Source organism: Eubalaena glacialis, chromosome 2, assembly GCF_028564815.1.
Source record: "Eubalaena glacialis isolate mEubGla1 chromosome 2, mEubGla1.1.hap2.+ XY, whole genome shotgun sequence".
NCBI classification, from domain to species: Eukaryota; Metazoa; Chordata; class Mammalia; order Artiodactyla; family Balaenidae; genus Eubalaena; species Eubalaena glacialis.
Window position 1 is genome coordinate 145004747 of NC_083717.1, and position 15225 is coordinate 145019971.

The window sequence follows — 15225 nt, forward strand, 5'->3', positions numbered from 1 at the left end:
CAGTGATGGTGCTGTTTGGTAACCACTTTCTAAAGTATTACAGTGGAAAGAGCACACACGGCAGAAAACATTCTTCCTCTCCCCAGACAACCCCGTGGCCTGTCTGTGCTCTCTCATGCATTCTATAAATGTGGTTTCCTTAGTGCCTTCAGTAAAATTTTCACTCCAACTGATATAACATGTCTCAGCTGAACAAGTGTATGGGGGTCACTAGAGGAATGGGCTGGGCAAGGAGCAGCATTTCAGAGTATGAGTGAGGGCAGGAAGGGTAGTGTTGAGGGTTGGTCAGAAAGCCAGTGTATCATCCAGCAAATGGACCAGGAGGACTAGGGTTCTGTCTTGGTGGCCAGAGACCCAGGACACAGGACATGGACTTTACCAACAGTGGGCATGCACAGGTCAGTTAGCTAGTTAAAATGTTATCAGTGGTTAATTTTCATTTAAAATTCAATAAATTAGAATTAAGCAATAAATATTAAACTTGTATACATACACCCCCCTAAATAACTAGGATAACGTTCTAACCTGGAATTTGCTTCCGCTTTCATCAGGGTGAGAACCTATCACTGGAGGAGTAAATAATTCATGTCTGTGGGTCCTCTAGAAAAAAGAAAGATTCACATGGATTACTGAGGCAAACATTTAAAACTAAGATTCATCAAAATAGTGCCCTGACAAAGCACTGTCCTTAAACTAACGTTACTATTATTTATTCTCAACAAATTTGAAAATCTACATAGTTGAATGTACAAATATCTAGAAATGTAATTTGTTTAAAAAATCATTTTAAGACTTTTTTTAAAAAAAGGTATATCGTCTACCTGGCAGTAGTACACTCTGGGCTGAGGATATGAAGACAACAAACCAAGGTGTCAACCTCAAAGCACAGGGGTCAGTGAGAAAGAAGTGTCAACAGGTCACAATACAACAAAGAACCCTGAGCAGAAGGGGCCATTTAACGAGATCCTAAACGATAAAAAAGACTTTGCTAGTAAGAAACAAAAGGAGGCTGAGACAAGACATTTCAGGCAGAGGAAGGGATGTGTCACAAGAAAGAGTTATTAAGAGTAAAGGAGTATTCAGGAAGTGATGTGAAGCTTAGTACAGGTGGATCATGAAGTGTACAAGGCAGCACGTGCGACAATGCAAGAGATGGGTTGGAGCCTCTATTTGGGAAAATGTCCCTCCCCCACTGTGGTCCACATAGTTTAGGTAGGGTTGGTGCCCTTCCCCCTCCAGACAGACCACCAAGGCCTAGCAAATCAAAGAACTCCATCCCCTTGGCCAGTGATTGTTTCAGGGTTGAGCAAGTGCCTGAAGCCTGGCCAATAGGAGACAGCTGCTAGAACTATTGGAAAAGAAGAACTCTCTAAGAGTTTCCAAGGCTACTAGTGAGTGGCCATCTCTGTCACCTCATAGGGAGAACTTGTTTGAAAGTAAGATCAATTTTTTAAAATTGCTGGGAGATGGAAAGAGGTAGATGCCTCATGACATTGTGTGAACACCTTGATCCAGCCATGCTTGACACAGCTGGACCTCTAGACTTCTCCACAAGCCAAGAAGTTCCTTCTTCTGTTTTAGCCAGTTTGAGTTTTTGTAACTCTAATAAAAGAGTCCCAACAATACAGACTTTGTATGCCAAACCAAGAAGTCTGTCTTATAGACAATGGAAAACAACAATTTTGAAGTAGGATGATAAAATCAGATTTGCTTTCAGGAAGATAATTGCAATAAAAATATGCATGGACTAAAATTCAACCCTTTTAATGAGGCTCAGGAGGGTTTAGTGATACCCCCAAATAATATCATAGGCTTTAACACATAATTTTTAAAAAGTAAGTGGTATTTACTGAGCATCTTCTCTGTGAAAAGCACTACGCCAAAGGTGGCAGAGGAAATAAACAAGGAGTGTGCAGTCTGACAACAGGGACACACACCCCAAATGCAAGGCAGGGCCAACTCTAGTAAGTGTCGTAGGAGACCCACTGAGTAGTCAGTGGGTTGAAAGCAGGAAGAGGACTTCCCTGGTGGTCCAGTGGGTAAAACTCCGCGCTCCCAATGCAGGGGGGGCCCAGGTTCGATCCCTGGTTGGGGAACTAGATCCCACATGCATGCCGCAACTAAGAAGTCTGCATGCCGCAATGAAGATCCTGTGTGCTGCAACTAAGACCCAATGCAACCAAAATAAATAAATAAATATTTTAATTAATTAATTAAAAAAATTTAGAAAGCAGGAAGAGACTGCATCCAACTGCAGATCAGGAAGGGCTTCAGAAAAGAGGAGGACCCTGAGAAGGCCCTTCCAGAATTAGCAGGGTTTCAACAGCAGAGATAAGAGGGAAGAGCATCAAGAGAGTGAATAGTATAAGCAAAGTCACAGAAGAAGTGGAAGAAACAGACACAATATTTCCATGTTTCAGTTTTGGCTCCTCTACTTTTCAGAGGGAAAAGTACAGATTAGGCCAAAAACGTGTGACAGGAAGATTTGTATTTTTAAAACATATTTATTTATTTAGTTGGCTGCTCTGGGTCTTAGTTGTGGCATGCAGGATCTCTAGTTGTGGCATGCGGCATCTTTTAGTTGTGGCATGCGAACTCTTAGTTGCAGCATGTGGGATCTAGTTCCCCGACCAGGGATCAAACCCAGGCCCCCTGCATTGGGAGTGTGGAGTCTTAGCCACTGGACCACCAGGGAAGTCCCAGAAGATCTGTATTTAATCCAGTAGGTGGTAAACTTCCTTGAAAGACTTGTGAGCAAAATCATGGCGTGATCAGCACTAAACTTCTGGAAGATTAACCTGGCAACATTATGTAGGCAATGGAGGCAGAAGAGAATAGACATCCTCAATGCTCATTCTCCTCAACCTTTGTTCAGTGCTTATTCCTGCTGACCACCCTCTCCTCATTGAAACCTCCCTGTGCTTCTGCTATATAACACCACCCTGGCCTAGCCCCCAAACTCTATCATTCCCTTTTCCATCATCTCTCAGGGGCTCATCCCTGCAGTCCCATCTATTACTCTAGGCAGATGCCTCCTAAATCTCTCTCTACCCAGATCTCTTTCTTTAGCTCCAGATGTACATCTCACCTGATATCCTACTGGCAACCTTAACTCAAATGTTTGAAACAGAACCTGCCATCAACTTCCCCATTCTCTTTTTCCTATTTGTTAATATATTACCATTATTTTACCCGTCCACTCTCTCAGGCTCAAAACCTTAATCATCTTTCAGTCTTCACTATCTCCCCTCTCTTTCATGTCCAATCAGTCACCATGAACTATGGCTTCCACTGCTCCAGGACTGTCCCCTCTTTCTGCTCCCCTTACCTTCCTTCATTCAGGCTATCATTTATTCCAGGACTAATACTACAGACTCCTGTAAGTTTTCTCTCATACTCTAATTCATCCCAAAATCAGCTGAGAGAGGAAGTCCTCAGGGAACCCCTGTAAGTGAGTTGCTCTGGCATTTTAAGGCTCCTTGTACCAAGAGAACAGAGTCCAACTCCGAAGAGTAGCATCCAAGGCAATCCCATGATTTAGTTGCCACTTGACTTTCCAAACTTATCCTATGCTACTCCTCTACACAAGCCTTCCTCTCCACACAAAGAAGGCTGATTGCTCATCATTTCCTGCATGGAGTCCACTTTTTCCTTTTGCTCTGTCTTTGTTCACACTGTTCACCACCTTCTCCCCATTTCCCACAAGATCAGAGCAATCAAGGCCCATGTCAAATGCCATCATTTCCTTGAAGCCTTCTCTGATTTTTCTATAGGAAGCATTCTCTTTGTATTATATTTCTTCCATAGCATGTATAAAATTCTGCTTCATATTTTATTTATGCAGATGTCTTTAACTTCATAGACTATAAGTTGCTTGAAAGTAGTATAGTACAGGAGGCAAAGGTTGGGCTCCAGAGTCAGACTGACTGGATACAAATCCTGTCCCTACTTACTAGATGTAACCTCTGGGCTAGTGACTAAACTTCTCCAGGTCTCAGTTTCCCCATCTGTAAAATGGGAATAACAGCATTTATACATACATTGATGTTATGATGATCAAATGAGGTAATGTCTGTAAAGTGATAAACAATGCCTGGCCTATCAAAAGCATTTAAAAAATGTTAGCTACTATTTTTATCATCATCATGATTGCTAAAGTACAAAAGTCCATCCTTTAATTATCCCTGAGTCTTACCTAAGCTGAAACAGTCTCTTTTTCCCCCTCCGACTTACCTGGTGCAAAATTGTGTATCGTTCACGAAACAGCTCTGCTTTATCTCTTGCTGTCCCAAATAAATTTGGTGCGGGGTGGTTGGTCATTAATAAACTAGGAAAAAAGGAATGCCTATTTATGACTATCATAATACACAAAGGTAGATCAAAAATGAAACAGGAGACTATATACCTTCCAAAAAAAATGTACATTTGAAATTAGCTTAACATCAATAGATGGCACACTTACGGAAGAAATTTTTTTCTTTCTGAATTGTACACAAGGCGTGGCATATCAAATGCTCCTATGATATTGAAAATATGTTCTCTGAAAAACAACCCACAAAAACAGACCTGATTTACTAAAACATAAGTATTCCAAGTGAACATGAAAACTTGCATTATAACCTTATGTCATATACACATACTTTTCACAGATCATGTACACAATTTCTTGTAGTGTCAAAAATAATATGGGGGTAAAGTTTTTAGCCTGTGCATTTTCCTCTCAGAGATGAGAAAGCACTGCCACTACTCTCAAGCAAACAAAAAATTTAATCAACTTCTAATTAAGAATGTTATCTGTTGAAAAACAACATTTACATATAAAATAGTCACATCTTAAAGAAATCTCTCCTAATATGTACTATTTTTATAAGCTACAATATTATTAAAAGGTATAATTCATTTCCAACAATTTTTTAATCCAAAATATCATGCAAAAGTGACCCAGGAAAAGATGTATAACAGAAAAAGAATCCCCCAAATTCTGGCCATATCCTTGACACCTATAGTGTTAGAGAAGGATAATTTGTAAAATAATTTACCTTCAGATACTTTTAATATCATAACCATGTTTGAATGAGGTTAAAAAAAATTCACAGCACTACTGCATAAATATTCCAACCTAAAGAATCTTCCCTAAAATTATATCTATTTCCCAAAATGAAAACGGACAAAAAAATGTTATGCTAGTCTGTTGGTAGCACCTAGTATAGAATAGCAGAGAACCAGTGAATTTGAAGCAAGCCTGATTCTAGACACAGCTCCACGATTTTCTAATGGGTCAATCTTGGAAACTTATTTAACTTACTATGCTACTTATTCATCTATAAAAATGAGAGCCTCTCCCTTGTGCTATGATATAATGCCTTTCTGACAACTGGAGTTGCAAAGATCATTTACCATTCAGTCCCTACTCAACCTCTATATTGGCTGACTGTAGCATATGAATAGCTTGACAGAAACAACAGGTAACTTTAATGCCTATTTTAGGATTATAATCCTTACACTTTGATATAATCGTTTTGAATTTCTATTGATGGCTTTAGGAGCAAGTACTCCAGTATCTTAAACAATGAGTTGGCAAGGATAAAATTTAAATACCTCAATTTCTCTATTTTTTAGCAGCTCTAATAAGTTCTGACCGGAAAAAGATTAAAACTACTAACCAAAATGAGTAATGACTCCTTTCAATTATCTCCATTGCCCCAAATAGGAAAAAACTGTCAAAGTTAAGACTGTCTCTATCCATTTTCCCAGATGTTTTCCTTTCAGTTAAACCCTGTGGATTTGGAAAGAGGTATCATATTCAAAGGAGGAAAGGAAAGAGGTACACTCAGGGAGATAAAACCCAGAAAAATTACTGCAATATAAATTCCTAAGCTCTAACAGCATGAGACAGGGTAAAAAGTCCTAAAGCTGAGGTTCTACCCTCCTTTGCCATTCACCATGTGACCCAAGTTAAGTCACTGAACTTTCAGGATTCGGCACTTTCCTAAGAAAAAAAGTAAATTATACCTCTGAATAATCAGTTCAATCCACCTGCAGCATACAGAATATTAAATCAAATCAGTTGGGTAAGTGGCAAAAGTTTGTCATGGTACAAACAACACCGAAATCTCAAATTCTAGGATAAAAATAGTAAAGATGAGTCATTTAATATTGAGGTTTATAATGTAAGCTATCACTTAAAAAAAAAAACTAAGAAATAACCACTGTAGAAAGGTGACCACTGAGTATTTCCCCAAGAAAATAATTTAAAATAACCACTCAAGAACACTTCCAACATGGGGAAAAGGTGAATTTTTCCACATACACAGTTTCATCTACTGACTGACTGCATTCCTGGACTGCTGCTTCCACTACGGACCGTTCGATCATGTTTGATGACACTGAAAAGAGAAGTTCAAAGTTAAATTTTAAAAACAGGCATAAAAATTAGTTCTTTCCACACACAGCTTTTTTCCTGAAAATAATCTGCAAACACTAACCCCAAGATTCTCATTACATAGATTTTAGGAGGAAAAAAGTGTTAGAACAAAAACCGTATTTCAAATACCTTAATCTTCCATGCTCAAATACACTTACAATACCTTAATACACAGTCAAATGCCTTACTTTTCTAAATATTGTTAAATAATATACATTCAGGTATACAAATGCTTCTGTAAGCTCCTAGGTTTAATATGGTTACATTAGTATAACTTTTCATCACAACTGCTATGTTTCAGTAGGTATGATAGTAACAGTAATAACAATAACAGCCACCACTTATCAAGCCCTTAGTAAACGTGTGGCACCATGCTCAGTAGTTCACAAGGATTATTAGATAGATGTCCTATAAGACTGCTGTTCATAAGCCATGTCTTACAGATGGGGAAAGTGCAGCTCCAAGAGGTCAAATAACCAGCTCACGAACATAATTGGAAGGAGTAGAGAGCAATACAAACCCAAGCCTGATTCCAGACTGGGTGCCCTTAACCACTGTGGTATGTTCTCAGGTAAAATACCATGTACCATCTTAAATTAATGTATACTAATTTTCTAAATTTAATCATTTTCTAAATTTCCACTGTAAGGAAATTTTTAAAGCAAAGGTATATTTAAAATTCTGCCTTTAGAAAAGTGAAAATGAGATATAATAGCAATTTCTCCTCTATTATAGAACGTGTTTCCTCCTGTTTAACTGAAGAAACTAGCATCTATACAACACATCAGAGCAAGCTACACCCACTTCTCTCCTTCAGTGCTCTAGAAACGACATTTTTTCCTAGAAGAGCATTTCTCTTTTGTAGGCCCATGCTTATGGTAAAAGGCTAAGTATTTAACAAAAAGATCCCTTAAGAAAGGCTGAAGCAGGAAGGGAAAGTTATTCTTGCTTACTTACTCATTTTTTCCCCCTCAAACATTTAAGAGTACCTAACTTAAGTAAGACAAAGTAATAGGCAGAGAGAAAAAAGTGACCATAAAGGAATCAGAGGGGAATTCACAAAGGGGAAGAACTGTAAAAGAGTCTCTGGGAATGCCCCAAGGTTCCAACAGAACTAGAGGTTACTCCTTGGCAAGAAGTGCTACCAGGGGTATGTCTCATACCACCGGGACATTCAATACTGAATCCTCAACTTGAAATTAAATCTATAAATCTAACTGAGGATGTAGAACTATATGAACAATTTAAGAGCTGTCAGAAAATGTTACTTACAGGGTTGCTTTTCAACTGCATCAATGATCTTTTCCAGTGCATCTTCAAGCTCTACTTCATTGATAGACTGAAGAGCTTCTGTGAGGTACTTAATAGCTTCACTGATAAGAGAGATTGGTAATTAAGGCTAAAAGTTTTATGCCAAAATCTGGCAAACACTCATCAATCTAGCATTGAAATTAAGATCCACTCACCCTCCCTGCAAGCAGGACTCTCCTTTCCTGTGCTTTCTGAACAAATTCTTCCTCCTATCCCCTGCCAACATAACTGTTCTTAAAGCCCCAAATCACATCCTTCTTCTAGGAAGCCTTCCTAGACCAGCTCTACCTGCTGCAATCTCCCTTTCCTGCTGAAATTGTTAAAAAAATCTCACTTATAGATACCTTAGATCTGCTGTATCACATTAGCCTTGTACTATTTATTACCTGACATTAATGAACTCAGTCTGCTTCAATGTTCTGAACATAACAGACACTTAAATACATATTTATTAATTTGATAATGCATTTGCTTAAGTTCCAGTAATTTCATCAGTTTTCAACTGTAAAATAAGAAAAAAATTAGGCTAGAAAAAACTTTGCCATTTGAATATAGTCATAGAAGTAATAACACTCACTAAAATCACATGAATCCCTCTCACCCCTCAAAAATCAATAAAGCTGAAAATTTTTTTTAAAATCGCATGAATTCCTGATTTAAATACCAATAATACTCAGAATAAACACTGTCTACTTAAACAATTTGCTAATTCCATGCCATTCTTTATTTGTAGACCACAGCTTTACACTTTGCATCAATATTACTGTTATAGTCATCGCACTAACTGTTCTATATCTTGGGTTGCTTATTGTTTCATGTGTGGGTGTCACATCCCTCCAATTTATTATAGATGATGCTCCTTGAGAAGGGGAACTGTGTCATCCTTTGGCAGAGTGCTAAGCACACTGAAGGTGGTCCACAAATACTTGCTGACTGAGTCCCTAAAATCACACACATATTAGGTGAATCTTGGGAGAGCTCTTAGCATAGACCAAAGTATTACAGGATCTGGCTCCTGCCAAATCTCACTAGTCTCACCCAGTGTCTCTGGCTTTCCTGGTGCTCTCCTGCCTCAGGGTCTTTATATGGTCATTTCCGCCCCCCCCCCCCACTCTTCACCTAGTCAAGTCCTGCTCATCCTTTAACACTCAACTAAAACCTTTTTTTTTTTTCAAACCATTCTTTAATGAAGCCTTCTTTGACTCCAGAACTGTTTATACACCTGGTTATACGCTATCATAGCACTTCCTTCCTCAGAGCCTTTTCGTAATAGAAATTAAATAATTGTGAATTATTTAATATCCATGGTAGACAGACTTCTAAGATGACCCCTAATAATCCACACCTCCTGGTATTCACATCCTTGTGCAATCGCCTCCCCTTGAGTGTGCATTGGACCTAGTGACTTGCTTCTAACAATAGAATATAGCAAAAGCGATGGAATATTTTACTATATTGTAGTTTTAAAAATAAAAATTTTAAAGCGGCAAGATGTCACTTTCTTGCTTAGGTTACAAAAGACTGTGACTTCCATTTACTAGCAGACTCTCTTGCTAGCTTTGATGAAGTAAGCTGCCATGCTGGGCAGGCCCAACAGCCAGCAAGGACTGAAGCCCTCAGTCCAACAATCTTGGATGAACTGAATCCTGCCAATCACTGAATGAACTTGGAAGCAAATCCTGCCCAATTGACTCTGAGATGACCCCATCCGGACTGCAGCCTTGCGAGACACCCTGAAGCTAAGGACCCACCTAAGCCTACCTGAATCCCTGACCCACAGAAAATGTGAGAATATAAGTGCCTGCTGTTTTAAACTTCTAAGTTTGGGGGTAATTCGTTATGCAGCAATAAATATTAATACACTATCTGTCCCCCAACCTCCGCATTGTCTTACCCTCTCCTACTCCCTTGCCCCAGCAGTACTTTGCAGCTAATAGATTTCAGTGTATTTCTGACTGAATTAATGAATGACAGCTCAATATTAGGTCAAATTCTAAGTGAAAATAAAGAAAAATTAACTGATCAATTGGTCGTATTTTCAAAATGTGGGGAATCAACTGAACAAAATTTATTATTGTCTCCTAGAGCTTATCCACTCTTGCACCTGTTCACCACTAACCCAAAAGGTAAAAGTCCCATGAAACTTATTACAAAAACAAACAAAAAAACCTCTACACACACAAGAGCAATCAAAACCTGGTACAGAGAAGTGTATCCCGTCCAGCAGGTATTTACATATGTAAGTACTGTATTCTTTATATATTAAAAAAGCAGATTTAATGAGAAAAATCTTGGAAAGGATCATTCTACAAGTCGTAGAAAACACGGATATGGCCAAAGAAGCACAGAAGTTCTAAAGGAAATCTAAACAAACAAACCAAAAAAACCCAGAAGACTTAAGAACGTGCTTTAAACTACCCACTTCTTAACTCTCCAGGAATTCTCTCTCGGGAATAATACGTGATCCAAAATTGGGAAGGCTAGCAAGGCCCACAGTTGGTACAACATAATCTGACAGCTACCGACATGCAATGGGCTTTCCCAGGTCTCTCGTTCGCTGTCTCCGTAACCACGTGAGCAGCGCTGTTAGGATTCCCAATTACCAGAGGCAGAGACTAAGCTGGCTGAGAGGCGCCCAAACACAGTGCTAATACACTGCGGCTGTCTGGCACGTGCAGGAGGAGACCCTCATCCCTTCTGGAGAAACTTTTCGACTCCGCGCGAATGTCGGGGAACTTAAGGCATCGCCAGGTCCCCCTTGCTTCTTAGAACTCTTTCAAGGTCTCTGTCATTTTAAAGGCCAAACCCCCTCCTGGCGTGCGGCGCGTCCCGCTGCCCCGCACGGCGGCCTGGCCCTCCCCTCCTGTCCCGCTCGCTGCCCAGCCCACTCACCCCCGGAGCAGCAAGCCGCGCAGCTTGAAGGCGGAGAGCACCCTACTCCGCAGCCGCTCAGGCGCCATGTTCGCTTTTTGGCGCCACGGCTGCGGCCCCGCCCCTTCCCGGTCGCGCCCCGCCCCGTCTCCGTCCTGGTCCCGCCCCAGACGCGCAGGTTCTTTCTAACACTGCTCCTCCTCCCTCAGTGCGCGGAGACTTCGGTGTCGCACTCCTGGAGAGCTGCAGTCCCGTACCCACTAGGCTGCAGAAGAAGACGACCCTGCACTGCTTTGTTGCTCGGAGACTGAAGAGGGAGGGCGTCCTTCCCTGGTGTCTGGTTGGGAATGTGCTTCTCTATCTCAAATGCTTCATTGAGCCACTTAGTACTCTCATCGCTACCCTCCACCTTCCGTGACTCCGGTCGGGCTCCTCCCGGACCCCGGGGCCCTTGTGTACTTATGTTCCTGCTTCACACAGGCCCTGGAAATGCTTTGTGTCACCACAGGGTTTTCCCCGACATTCACTCGAAGCTGCTACACATCACCATCATTCTCACCCACCCCGCTTTTTATTTAAGTTGCGGGCTTCCTATGCACCATGTACTATCATAAGCGTTTTAATGTATTAATTGATGTGTTGCTCCTAAAGCCTAATGAGTTGTGTGCTGTTTTTTCAACATCCTCATTTTACAGATTAGAAGAGTGAGACACAAAGATGGTAGATGGGTCACTCAAGGTGAAACGTTCTGTAAGTAAGTGAGGGAGCCAGGATTTGAACTCGGTCTGATTGCAGCAAGTGAGCTGTTAATCTGCCAGCTTCAAAACGGTTGCTTCAGTGAGTTAAATAGAACCGTGGAGTGCTTATAAGTGAACGCGCCGTCTCATAAAACGTGAGGATGGTTTCTAAGAACTGATACACGGTGACCTGCAGGGTATCCGGATAACAACAACAACAACAAGCAAAATATGGTAAAGGAGGGAACACAAGAATATATATACATATTTATTTACTTGAACTTGTTTTTTTTTTTAAAGAGGTAATTCTTTTTTTTTTTTAAACTTTGGGTTTATTTATTTATTTATGGCTGTGTTGGGTCTTCGTTTCTGTGCGAGGGCTTTCTCTAGCTGCGGCAAGTGGGGGCCACTCTTCATCGCGGTGCGCGGGCCTCTCATTATCGCGGCCTCTCTTGTTGCGGAGCACAGGCTCCAGACGCGCAAGCTCAGTAATTGTGGCTCATGGGCCTACTTGCTCCGCGGCATGTGGGATCTTCCCAGACCAGGGCTCGAACCCATGTCCCCTGCATTGGCAGGCAGATTCTCAACCACTGCGCCACCAGGGAAGCCCTGAATTTGTATTTTTAAAAACCTGTGAAAGGTAACACTGGACACACCAAAAAATGGTTAACCTTTATGGCTGGAAAGGATAAAGATGGAAGTGAGACCTTTCTTTGTAGTAAGACTTTTAACCGTCAATCCATGTATATGTTTTTCATATTCAAAAAATAGAAAAGAAAAAAGTAAACAAAACTGAAAGCAGACCAAAACCAATATACCTGTATATTGAATTGGTAACGTAACATCACAGAGAAAAGTGATTTTTTTTTTTATTAAAGGGGGGGGGGAATCTGTCCCCTTTTTTTTTTTTAATTTATTTTATTTATTTATTTTTGGCTGCATTGGGTCTTCGTTGCTGTGCGCTGGTTTTCTCTAGTTGCGGCGAGCGGGGGCTACTCTTCGTTGTGGTGCGCGGGCTTCTCATTGCGGTGGCTTCTCTTGTTGCGGAGCATGGGCTCTAGGCGCGCAGGCTTCAGTAGTTGTGACTCGCGGGCTCTACAGTGCAGGCTCAGTAGTTGTGGCGCATGGGCTTAGTTGCTCCACGGCATGTGGGATCTTCCCGGACCAGGGCTTGAACCCGTGTCCCCTGCATTGGCAGGAGGATTCTTAACCACTGCACCACCAGTGAAGCCCCAAAAAGTGATTTTTGAACACAGCTCTCTGTATATTTTCAGTGAAATACATTCCAATTACATTTTCAAGCCCCTTTTCTCTTTCTTCTCCTGGGATCCCTATTATGTGTAGATTGGCACACTTTATATTATCCCATAGGTCTCTTATAATGCTTTCAATTTTTTTTTTATTTGGCTTTCTGTCTGCTGTTCTGATTGGGTGATTTCCATTATTCTGTCTTCCAGATCACTTATTCGTTCTTCTGCATTATTCATTCTGCTATTCACTGTCTTTAGTTCAGGTTTCATCTCAGCAAATGAATTTCCTAATTTTTCTTGGCTCCTCCTTATAGTTTCTAGTTCCTTTTTACAGTAATCTGCATTTCTGTTGATAACCTTTCTTAATTCCTTCAGTATTTTCATTACTTCCTTTTTGAACTCGGTGTCTATTAGACTGAAGAGGACTGTTACATTGTTTGTTCCTTTAGGGGAATTCTCTTGATCTTTTAACTGGGAGTGGTTCCTCTGCTTCCTCATTTTACTTATATTTCTCTTACTCTGTGAATTTAGGAGAAGCAATTATCTACTGTAGTCTTGGAAGGCTATTTATATGCAGGAGCATCCTTGTACAGCTTGTATTGGTTTAATATTTTTGGCCCTAGGGCTGCTTTTAGTTTGGATGCTTTCCACCTCTTTCCTAAGTGTGTGCTGGCCATTATCCCCTTGATAGGGGGTGTGCAGGTATGGCAGCTGGTACATGTTCCTGCGGAGGGGTGGGCAGAGGCAGTGATTGTCGCCTGCTCCCAAAATACATTCCAATGACAAAAAAACTGCAATGAAAATTTGAACTTTTATGTAAGAAAGGAGAGGAAATAAATATGGATAAATAAACAGTTGATTCTCATTATTCAAGGTGATTACGTTCTAGACAGTCACCACCAACACTGAATTAGCAAATACTCAATCATTGCTCCTAGGGTAAGGGGTAAGGCTCCTCTGAGCCTCTGGTCACAGCATTTTCATCAACTGATCAATACATAACCTTGCTTTATGTGTGTTTCTGTTTAAAGACATCTTTAATATATATTGTTGATTCATTAACATTGAACTCAGAGTCAGCAGCACTATAATTCGTGCCTGAAGGAAGCTTATCTAACACATGTGTTCTCTCCCTAAGGCACATGACAGCCTTCTTATGCCTTGGAACACTAGAAAGCACTTCATCACCATGCTTGGAGTCCATTTTAAACAGCAAAATCACCCAAGATTCTCTTGGGGGAAACCAGCTGCCCTCAAGCAGCTCTTGGAAAGGTCCATGTGTTAAGAAATCAAGGCCTCCTGCAACAGCCAGCACCAACTTGCCATCCACATGCCAGCAACTGTGAACAATTTCAGAAGCAGATCTTCCAGCCCTAGTGAAGTCTTCAGATGACTACAACTCTCTCCAGTATCTTGACTGCAACCTCAGAGAGACGAGACTGAATCACCCAGCCAGGCTGTTCCTAAATTCCCAACCTACAAAAACTGTGTGAGATGATAAATGTTATTTATTTATTTATTCCCAATGAAATTTGGGAATCTTGAATATGGATTGGATATTAAATTATATTAAGTAATAACTGTTAATTATTACTTAAGTGTGATAATGATATTGTGGTTATATATATGAATGTCCCTATTTTTAGGAAATGAATGCTGAAGTGTAACTTTCAAATAATTCAGCAAAATGGAAAATGTAGACATACACATATAAACAAATATAAAGCTATTATGGAAATATTAACAATTATTAAACTTAAGTGGAGAGTACACAGGTATTCCTTGAACTATTTTTTTCAACTTTTCTTTATGTTTAATATTTTTTATGTTAAGAAATTGAAGATAAAAGAATCTATCACAATTTCCCAGCTTCCTCTCACAATCTGACAATGATTCCTTTTTCTCCCATAAATTTTCAATTTCTTTTCCCTATGACTCCTTCACCTGGCCATAAAGTCCTAATACTTCAATGAAAACTAAATGCTGATGACTCCAAAATCCATATTTTCTCAAGCTTCAAATTCAACTCAATATGTGCCCAAATGAACTTACCATCATCCCTCCAAAATCTGCTCCTCCTCCCAAGTTCACTACCCTGGTGAAGGACTCTACCCCTTTCCACCCAGTGGAAAGGCAGCATCCTTGACACCTCCCTCTCCTTCATTCTCCATAAACCAATTAGCCAAGTCCCTTTGGTTCTACCTTTTAAATATCTCTCAGACCTGACCATTTCTATCTCTATGGCTAGGGGCCTTACTAGGTTATCAGCCTCTCTAGCAGCAGGGACTGACCTGCCAACGGGTCTCTTTGTCTCCAACCTTGCCATCGGAATAAGCTTTCTAAAACGTAATTCTTATTATGTCACCTCCCTACTTAAAACGTTTCCAAATCTCATATTAGGATAAAGTGAACAAGCCATCTCTTTCTTCCTCTGTTGTTCCATCTGCCAGGAACACTCTCCTTCCTCTTCCCCTCCATTTGCCTAAACAACTTCCATTCATCCTTCAGTTCTTAGCTTAGACTTTACTTTCTCTTGGGAACCTTCCCTGACTCTCCCAGATCTGAGTTAGGGGCCCTCTTATGTAGCCCCAAGGTGCCCTGGACTTTTGCTATCATTACACTTACTGCAGAG

The 15225-nt window shown here is 40.5% G+C and overlaps 1 protein-coding gene across 1 annotated transcript in view; it reads right to left on the reverse strand.

Moving 5' to 3' along the window:
* Positions 1–10704, reverse strand: part of POLE2 (DNA polymerase epsilon 2, accessory subunit) — a 28261-nt gene extending 17557 nt beyond the window's left edge. The window contains exons 1-6 of the mRNA XM_061182512.1: positions 10628–10704; positions 7697–7797; positions 6311–6386; positions 4463–4540; positions 4234–4327; positions 526–600 (exon numbers count right to left, since the gene is read on the reverse strand). Of these exons, the coding sequence (XP_061038495.1) occupies positions 526–600; positions 4234–4327; positions 4463–4540; positions 6311–6386; positions 7697–7797; positions 10628–10695 (492 nt within the window). The 5' untranslated portion in view covers positions 10696–10704. The remainder of the gene's footprint in view (positions 1–525; positions 601–4233; positions 4328–4462; positions 4541–6310; positions 6387–7696; positions 7798–10627) is intronic.
* Positions 10705–15225: the final 4521 nt, after the last annotated feature.